A 10756-nucleotide genomic window follows, 5' to 3' on the forward strand; every position below is an offset into this window, starting at 1 on the left:
GGAATTAATTCACAGCTTTAAATATTCTTTATTTACGAATCACTATCAAGGCTCTGATATTCAGTAATAGAAGTAGTTTATATTTAAGTAGTTTTCTGCATTGTGTACCATTTACTAACATTATTGTATATAATTTCTTTCTCTTGCACGTTCAACATATGAAGAATTTAAGATGTATTATTGCGCTGATGATATTAGGACATGACATCACCACACCTTTCTAGCACGTGATTAACCTGCACATGGTTCAGTACAATAACAACGATGCTATGAATGATTAAAAGCTGATTAAACATTGGCTTCTGTTATTCAGTAACTAAAATATTAAATCTTTGAAACAAGTTTTTTAATTGAAAAGTCAGTATATTGGTCCTATCAATAATGAAAACAAAACTAAAAGCTTTTCTAAAAGCACAAATGAAACATTTTAGGAGGGTTTTTGACTTCCGTCTTTTCTGTGCATCAGGAGGGAGTAGGATCAAATTGATAGAAAGGCCAGAATAAAGCGTGTTACTAGCTCCGCCTTCTGCTAATTCGACCTTTACTCGTGATTGGTTATCTAACGATGCTTCTTATGACGTTAGAGTGAGGCCTCAAACGTAGCTGTGTCACATGCTTAGGTTGGTCACGGTTTTGTATCAATGGTTGTCCGTGAAACTAATAGCTTGATTTAAGGATAAGTTTTATGCCGTTTATCTTATGAAAATTATGCTTTTAAAGTACATTAACTAAAGTTTCGTTAAATTGGGGATACATGAGAGATTGAAAATGGTTAGCATTAACTGAGTTAGCCGAGAGTCAATACTTGCTACGTCAATCACATTTAGCTTACCACGTGGTGCGTCAGGACTTTCGCTATAACGTATACTGATTGTTTTGATGGGCTCCCGCCATCTTGAGATGTACAAGTGGTCAAGAATTTGTTGCTGCGTGCTCTGCGTTATGAAAGTTCTTTGCTTTAATTTTTATTTTAGTGATTAGACAAAGAAGTGTGAGATATGAGCCTCGAAACTTTATTAGAAGCAGCAAAGTACTTGGAGTACAGAACTCAAGCAAAGGCACGTGGTAAGTGCAGATTTCATTGATCTTAGGGGAAATAGCAGCAACCAAGCGGTTGGATGCGTTACCGTGCGTTACGCGCACACGCGGCGTGGTGGTCTTGTAATACGGTTTTTTTTTGTTTCGAGGGGAACTTTTAAAAAGTATTTTGTATCGTAAGGGTCTTTTTTTCGTTTCAATATGAATTGACTTATTACAGAAGAACGTTGTTTGACATTACTTTCAGTTAATAATCAGAAATGTTTATGCTAATTAAGATATCCTTGTTTAATAAGATAATGGTTGTCAGTAAAAAAAAATCTAATTTTCTACTCGTTTGGTAAGTCTATAAAAAAATGAAAAAGCTTTGCAGTCGTAATTTGATGTTAATTTTACAAGTCTTTTAAACAAAGAAATAATTAGATCCTATTTGTATGAATTTTCATTACAATGTCGACTTTATGATCATATTTCTTAAATGAATAATTTCTCCTGATTTTAGGAGAAGAGCCTCACGATTATCCAACATTCGCTAACTTATCAGTTGGTAACGCAAATAAAGCTGCTGCTTCATGTCCTCTTGCTAACCAAACGATCAGAAACAATTCAGAATCTCCAGAAGGCAGTTCGTCTCCTATTAATCAAGATAATGCGGAAGACCAAAAGGAGAAAAGAAGAACTGGGGGGTTAGTAGCAAATCTAAAGTGTTCACTCTTCGTAAATTTGTATAGACGTGTAGTTTTCCTACTTTTGGGATTATGTTATTAGCATTTCCAATGTAAACAAAAGTTAATCTTCTTACGTCTTGCATAAAATAAACCAATGATTATCAATGTTTTGTATTACACTTTACAGTATAAATAATGTATTTAGATTTGTTATCAAAGTTAATTTTTTTTGTTCTGAGAAAGACAGTGAATAAGTATGTAAGAGATATAAAAGACATGTTTTTTTATTGTAAATCACGTGTATTTCGATATATCAGTTTTATATAGTATAGTATAGTATTAGTAGTATTAATAGTAGTTGAGCGACATATTTGGTCTTATCAGTAAACCGATAAGAATCAACACTTTTAACACGTAGTTCCTCGCCATTTTGAAGCAGTTTTTTTTTTCTGACGTAAGATATGAATGTAAGAAATATGATAGCATTAGTAATAAAACAACATATTACAAAATTTATAAAGATAAATCTTTCGGTACGTTTCTGTTCGGGGGGAGAGGAGGTCTGTGGGCTGACTCATTTTAAATAATAGCTCGTGTCTTATTGATTAAAATAGGGTAATAGTTGATCTTATAAAACCATAAAAGAATGATACTTTTGTCAAGCCTTCAAATCCAAGATGTTTTTTCGTATAGTACTTATCACTGATATGAAAAACTATTATTTTTGATTTATTATTAACAGACCCTAGTCTATAGAGGGTAGATAAAATTTAAATAAAGGATTGGCGAAAAATTGGTTACTTCCTAATGATTGTTTTATTGTGAAGCGCAAAACTGTACAGTGGTCTAGTTGTGTTGTGCCCAACATGGGGGATCGAACACCGAATTTTAGCTTCATAATCGTAATGAATAATTTTTTTCCGAGCACGGAACAGAGTAGAGTATTAAACACTATTATACGCATAACAAATTGTACTCGTGCTCTTGCGGACAAACAACATTTTTTTAAAGAAGTTAACGCAGATCCAGGAAATTCTGTCATAATGACGGCTACCCATTTTTATTTGAATCATCAGGTTACCGACAGCGTACGTAAAGTGATTTTTGTGATTAATTAAGAATTTCAATCCATTTTTAGTACATAAAACACACCATACAAAGTTTCCGTGCATATAATGAATTTGAAGAATGTTTTGCAAACACAAATCCCTCGCCTCGGGTTAAATATATTTCAAAATTTACTCATTAAAAGGCTGTTGCCTCGTGATTAATATATCTCAAAATTTACTCATTAAAAGGCTGTTGCCTCGGAATAAATATATTTCAAAATTTACTCATTAAAAGGCTGTTGCCTCGGGATAAATATATCTCAAAATTTACTCATTAAAAGGCTGTTGATTAGTTTATTTAACTCCAGAAGAGAAAAATTGCACAAAACTTCATTATTTGGGGACTGTATACGCCAAAATGGACGGAGTTCAAGAGGGGTCATGGTTCTGTGCTCTTGTCTCTGCGAGAAAGCATATATTTGCGATATTTGAGACTATATAGAAACAAGGACGTACAGAAGAAGGATCATTTTGCCCGCATCTCTTGTTTTAGTCGTGAAGACATTGAAATAGAGAATACTTGTACAAACACCTTTGTTGAAACGATATTTACTTTGCGTTGTAACTGTTCGGCTGTTAGGTTGATTAATTATTCTGTTTTTACAAGTCTTGTGGTTTTTATGCGACTTTGAGAATTTATCTTCTTCGTTTCTTTAATTTCCGACAAGTTTGCTGATTGTGCATGTATTTTGAGAATTTTTAATTGAAATATTCTACATAAATTCACTTAATTGAAAACTAAATAACATTAAACATTATTGTACTAATGCTTGGCGTGATGAAGACTTTAATAAGGCTGCTAAATAGTTTTTTTCCACATCTCCATTGTAGTTGATAGAAGGTCTGTATAAGTTACAAATAATGTTTACGAGCACCCAATCATTTGATCTCTTAACTGTTCAGGGTTTATTAAATATATATTCTTCATCACTAAATATAAATATTAATCCAAATCTATTACTTGATTCGGCACTTGTCACTGAGTTATACCGGTTTCCGAGGAATTCCACCCCTCATCAGTAACCCTGGAATCGAAAAACAAGACTAGGCTTCCTGATTATTTTTGTTATTTTTAACAACTTATCTTCTGAATAATTCAGAAGAATAAATTAGTAGAATATGTACTACATATTCGTGAAATCCTAGAGAAGTAGAGGTTCACTGTCGTGAGTAAGAGACACCTTAAATAAAATCATTACAATGTTTAAACTTAAAAATGTTGAGTTTTAATCTCTGCCAGTAGGGTATTTAACAGATACTTATTGATAACGAAATCTAGTTGTTTCATTTATGCGATATAAAGAGTTTGTTGTTAAAAACTGAAACGCGCATTCCCCCCAGTGACTCAACGGTAAACCTGAAAGCTTATAACCCTAACAACCGGGTGTCGATACCCTCGGGCACAGTACAGATAAGCCATGGTGTAGCTTTATGCTTAACAAACAAAAACTGAAACGCGTAGAGAAAACTTCGGTTCTTCAATTAAACACAATCATTTTTAGTATCTTCTTATGACTATCATTCCAGTGTCGTGATAGTCACTAAAAGGTAGGCTTAACAGTAACACTATTTCGCCTGGCAACGTTTAACGCAACTCATCATTAAACAGCATTTCGTTACGAAACGTTTTTGTAGAGAAACGTCGATTGAAATGTGCTATGTAGTAACTTCTGAGGCAAGCTTCTCAGCAGAGCAAGCAATGTGTATGTTTTATGTCACTTTTATTATGTTTTATGAAAAAATAGAATGTGTGAAAGTGAGTCTCTATACAACTAGAGGTACAGATAAAGTAATAAGATGGATATATTTCATGTGAAGCTTTGAAAACATTTTTTGGAGGTTTTGAGCCAAATGATGATAATAAAAAATACTGCAGTATGGATCAGATGCGAAGTAAAATTTATCTATAATGATTTCATCCCTGCGGTAGTACGAATATTAAGTTTCGAATTGTAAATACTGGTCTTTCTGACGGTTTGTGCCTATTTTACAGTTACCGTATGTGCCACGAAGGATTTAAATGTGCTATACGAAATAAAAATATATGTGATTCTGTAAATAATAATAATAAGAAAGTTTCTGATATCTTCTGCAACTGTGGAGCACATTCATCATTGAAATGCCATATCTTGTTCATGTAGATTATATCAGTTAGGACTGAACTTGTATAAATATTTGTACTTGGGTATTAGCGCTACTGTGTAAAACGTTAACACTAACAACAATATAGACGTTTTTGAAATTCGAGTACTAAATTTTGTCAGGAGTCCGATCAGTTTTTGTAATATGTACATCAATTTAATTAAGTTAAATGCACATATTTGTTTAAAACCAATCCACAAATAGGTAAAGTATGCTGTAATACTATCGAGGTTTGTTCACACAGTAGTGTAGTTGTAAAATGATTATTGATATTCAATCAAATTTACAGCACAATTTATGTAGTGTCCCTAAACGTTGATGAAGAGAAACTTTCCTGGTACATAGGCGTTGATCATATTCAAACAGAGTACATAGAGGGTGTTAACGTGTCAAACACGATCGAATGGGGCAGTAAGTTGAATGGAAGGAAAATGTTGGAATTTACAGTTATACAGCCGTTAATATCAGTTTATTGAAATCTCCAACTTAAAGATCAAACACGCGCACAAAATAAATAAATAAAAAATTGTCGGGCATACTCTCCATCAAGGGTCATTGTTCTCTTACTTAAACTTAAAGTTAATTTAAGAGCTCAGATTTCGATGGTGTTTCATATTATTAAATATTTTAAAGAAAACTTAAGTCATATGAACGTAACATCTTGTACACTACCTATAATATATATACGAAATCAGAATATAAGCCTTTTCTCATCATACGCTTAGAATAATTTCCTTAATTCTAAAAACTTCTCTATAAATATTGTCTATTTCTTAGTGCCACAGAACAGAACAATTCTCATAATTTAGCCCATGTATGCCTTTTAGAAACTATTCTTTGTGTTGTGAGCTGGAAATAAATATATTTACTTCGGTAAGTTAAATGACCTATTTTGATGTAAAACCTTTTTTCACGATAAAAATAACAAAAAAGGTGAGTTTCCATGATTAAAATTGTAATACAGAGGCCGTCGAGTGAGGTACTGACCGCTGCCCAGTATGACCTTGAAGAATATGACGGCCCAGTCCAGCAGTTCAACTTTATTAATTATGTGGCTGCATGTTGACCGAGATGTTTGGTTTTCTGCAGAAGCCGAAACTGCTGCTTTTTGAAAGTCTTCTAGCTACGTCAGTTATTCTTGAGGGGGTAAATCAGACAAAGAAACCCAGGTAAAACAAAAACACCTATGTAGTCAGTTGACCTGGGGTAAGAACTCATGGCCAAGGTGAAGAAAAGGTAGTAACGGGGGAAATATGTTACTTATTGGTGTGGAAACGCCAATGTATATATTCATATTTCGTATGAAAGCTTGTTTTGAACTATTCAGTTTGGAAGTTAGTTCTTACATTAAACGTTTCTTAGTTTTTTTTTTCTACTCACCACAAAACAGTTTACGTGTACATTAGCCCTATTGTGGCAAGAGAACTCGAACTATTTTAGGCAAACATTCTATAGTGGTTATTGTTGTGTAATGAAGGGAACAGTAGAGCAACAACATTCAAAATAATTTAAATTTTAAACTAATTTGGTCGAGACAAAATGTCAGTCTAAAACATTGTAAACCTTTTATTTTATTTTAATCCGAAACTCTAAGCATAACGGAAAATTTTGCCCTTTCAGCTAGTTGGAAAATATACTAATAAACTATTTAGTGATTCGTTTGTTTGATCTTATGGTTGTCATATTAAGTAGATCTTGTAATTCTTATTGTTTAATTTGTAATTCTAAAGTTAATTCACTTTAAGTATAATTTGTTTGTATGCCCAGAGCTGGAACGAGAGAAGTACACAACAAGCTGGAAAAAAATAGGTAAGATTTGTCTTGTTAATATAGAGTTTAAAGTTTTCCTTATATTTATTACTTTTCTGTATTTAAATGACAACTTGTTTAGTTACTGCAATATCCGAAAACCTGTCCAATTTCTGAAGAACATGTTTAAGCTATTTTTGTGTTGCTCGTAAAAATATTTTGAAAGCAACAGGAATATTTCAAAATATGAACGTCAAATCCTATTTTTCTACATCGTTACATGCGTATAAATTATGGCTCTCAAGTAAAACATGTGTAATATATGTATTTCGAATGATACACACGCATATATAGGTTTACACTGTTGAATTATCCATTAATTTGCACAAAAAATAACAGCTACGCACGAAATACATACTTAAATGCACACCTTATTTTAAATGGCAGTTTACATGTTTTGTCAGTTGTCAAGTAAGTCTGCAAACAAGCGCGAGATCCCAGATCTTCTTCATTCATTAAAATTCAAAAGTATATATAATGTATTTCGCCTGATGTCATATATGTACATGCCGAATTTTATATAAATATATGGATCCAGCCCTGAGATCCTTCAAATCCCCATTGATCCACTATGGAGGCTCAAATATATACATTTTGATGGGATCTTTGCATTTTATTACCTATTTTCAAGTAAATCGGTTCTGTCAAATTTTGGGAGCCACAAAAATCCAATGACACTCCATTTTTGGGGGCCCTTTTATGACTACAGAAATATTTTGTTCGCTTGTGTTTTTGGAGGGTCAAGAGCCTACGTGCAAAATTTCAAGTGCTTTTGTCACACACACATATATTTTTATCTAAAATTTCCTGTTATTACCGTATATTGTGTTATATGATTGAAGTTCAGTAGGGTAAGACAAACGTAACATTCTTGATTTATGTTTTGTATGTGAGTAATTTTAGAAGTAAACCCCCATTAAGTTCTTCTGAAAAGGCTTTATGGTTTTATATGATGCAGCTAATGACATATGGTGTTTGCATGTTGCAAATAATCGTTTGATGTTCAGTGACTTGACAGTTTTACTGTATGGAATATTCCAGAAGAGCTCATCTGAAAGAATGTTTTGAAACCCTGAAGAAACAGCTTCCAAATATTGATGAAAGGAAGATTTCAAATTTGAGTATTCTTCGTGGAGCTTTAAGATATATCCAGGTCAGACTGAATTTCAATCTCTACTCCCTGTTATTTTCTGATTACAAGTTTTTGAAACCACGTTATATGAGCTGTGTCACATTGGTACAAGTGACGTCATTATGCTGCAGGCTCTTGCTTTAGCTGCGTCTCTTCCCCGCGGTTAACTGTTCGTCAAAGCTGTTGGATATCTCTTTCTTTATTTTATTAGTTCATTTGTTTTTAAGACACTTTATTTATGCTATATAAATTTTAATATTTTTGTATATTATTAAAACGTACTTGAAAGCGGAAAGAAAGAAATTGCGTATTGGTTTTCATGGATTGGATATGTTATATGCATGTTACGGGGCCTTCGATATTGGGACCTCGCAGAGCACATGCGTTTCGATGCCATGCGTTTGAACTAACCTGTATGGCGATTGCGTGACTTCATTTCACGACAGAAACTAATTTTGTTATTTACATAAGGACATGTTAATAGAAGTAGACTTTAATAAAGCATGTTTGTGAGTATTAACGCTGATAAATTTTAATGTCAAAATGTGGAATACTATTACAACAAAGAAATAGTTGTGATCGTATTCAGGTATAGTTTTCCTTTGGTAGCCATATTTGTTGAACAAAGTTAACCAATCTACACTTCTAAATAGATACATAACAGTTACTATGGCAATACATTTATTTGATAGTAGGTGGTCTATAATTTTCAAATGAGAAAATTGAATAGATATATTGATAGATAAAGAGATAATATTATATATTTGGTCAATCTTATACGTCATGTTAAAAATAAGGTGTTTTTGGTTCTCAACGTATACTTTTGAAATATTTGAATCAAAAGTTAGTGCTACCGCCTACACAAGGATTTGTATTTAAAACTTCTGCATTCGCACGGCTGATCGTATGTTCATTTTTATCTATCCAACAACGTTCGTTGAACAGGGTTGGAGGCGTGATGCACACGCCACGTTCTCGGTTGGTCACGTGCGTCGAATTATTTTAGCTGCCATAGCACGTGCGTGTTGGCAGGGGACATGTCAGTGGTTCGCGTTCCTAGGCCACTGATATATCTTATGCTTTTCGGTTCGGTAGATACATATCAAAGACCATTTGTTAATAATAATACGTGTAGTGTTTAAGGTCCTTTGGGCGTCCCGAGTATATCGACGATGATTACGTTTTAGCCTCGTTAAAAGTGTAGAATTACCTGCTCTAACGAATACTCGGCGTAATTATAGCCATTACTTTATAATAAATATCTTGTTTGTCAAATTTCTTTAATTATATCATTAACTACGATTAGAAACAACAAATTAGTTTGGTTTCCAAAAATACATATTCTTTGAAATGATAAAAAATAGCCACTTTTATTGTCATTAAAATAGCGAGTAGGAGATTTTTAAATCACTTATAGCAAGAGGTGTTTTATAATATAAGGCGAGTCCATAATTAGGACATTTATACACATAAAAATCCAGCAAATTTATGCAGGAAATATCCCAAAGCTCATAAACGTTACTTCTTTTTTATTATCTTAAAACAGCTTCCAAGTAAAGAAAATATAGTTTGTAACATAACTTTTGATTCTTGTACAGTTTGTAACTCATTACATAAGTCACTGTGAAACAAAAGTTACTGGGACATAAGGATCTAAGCAAATGAATTCAAACACCCTATTCAAAATTGTTAGAAGAAAACCAGAAATATTCCTCTAGAATTCGAAGCTCCTTGCAAACAAGTTATTGTTACACAAAATAGTAGTATCATACATAGATGCAAGTTATATTTGGAAAAAGATCACATTTTAGTGTTTATTTTAATTCCTATATTGAATGAGCAATGGGTTGGCTTTATATATTTTGCTGCCCATCTCAACTGAAACTCCTGCACCATTATCACTACTAAACATATATACAGCATTACATAAACAAAATTTTGCACTTCTAAGTGAAGAGGCCTATCTGTCTCTTACTTGAAGTGTTTAGGAATCATTTTAAATTCCTCATATATTTTTTTTTTAGCTCCAGAAGTGTGAAGTACTTCTTTAACTAATCTTAAAATAATCGTTTTTAACATTGAACATTACACAAGTGCCAAAAAACAATACTTGTTTAAGGTTAGCTTCTAGAGCCCATAACTGAACATATTACTCCCAGTGTGGCTTAACTAGTGACATGCAATGAAAGTGCAACCTCTTTAGACTTGTATTCAATATTTCTGTTTATACAACCTAAAATTCTATTTACTTTATCACTAGGGAAAAACACATTGAGTGGATGACTTAAGTAACTAATCAATCAAAACACCACAATTCTTTCTTTCTATAACACTGTTAAGATTATTGCCATCAAAATGATACTTGTGGCATTAATATTTGACTGAACTCCATTTACGGCAACCTTCTGCTTTCTTCCATCTAGACAGTTGAGCCAACTTATTCTCCACACCTTTTATTTAGCACATTAAATCCACATTCATATCATCATCTACATAAGGAATAACCTCTTCAAAGAATGTCAGAAGGTTAGTAAGACAATATTTTCTTCAAGTGAAACCATGTTAACTATCCAAATAAATGTTTAGCTTTGTTAAATTACTTTGGTAGTCATCTTTTATCAGACTTTCAGAAACATTTCCCACCACTGATATAAAACTAATAGGCCTATAATTACTGGAACAATTTTATCACCTCCCTTGAAAAGAGGAATGAACACTAACCAACTTCTAATTATCTGGAACCTGCCAGCTATTCAAGGACTTACAAAAAGTAGTAGCAAGTGGCTCACATATAAAATACTTAACCTCTTTCAAAACCTTTGTGGAAATATTATCTGGCCCAGGAGTGTTGTCCTTCT

General features: G+C 32.9%; 1 protein-coding gene across 1 annotated transcript in view; it reads left to right on the plus strand.

The window, feature by feature from the left end:
- Positions 1–615: 615 nt before the first annotated feature.
- The window catches only part of LOC106471203 (flocculation protein FLO11-like), a 27535-nt gene continuing 17394 nt past the window's right edge, over positions 616–10756 (plus strand). Inside the window, exons 1-4 of the mRNA XM_022399828.1 lie at positions 616–1065; positions 1541–1724; positions 6725–6766; positions 7808–7919. Of these exons, the coding sequence (XP_022255536.1) occupies positions 999–1065; positions 1541–1724; positions 6725–6766; positions 7808–7919 (405 nt within the window). The 5' untranslated portion in view covers positions 616–998. The remainder of the gene's footprint in view (positions 1066–1540; positions 1725–6724; positions 6767–7807; positions 7920–10756) is intronic.

The sequence above is a fragment of the Limulus polyphemus genome, unplaced genomic scaffold (genome assembly GCF_000517525.1).
Source record: "Limulus polyphemus unplaced genomic scaffold, Limulus_polyphemus-2.1.2 Scaffold4470, whole genome shotgun sequence".
Classification (NCBI taxonomy): Eukaryota; Metazoa; Arthropoda; class Merostomata; order Xiphosura; family Limulidae; genus Limulus; species Limulus polyphemus.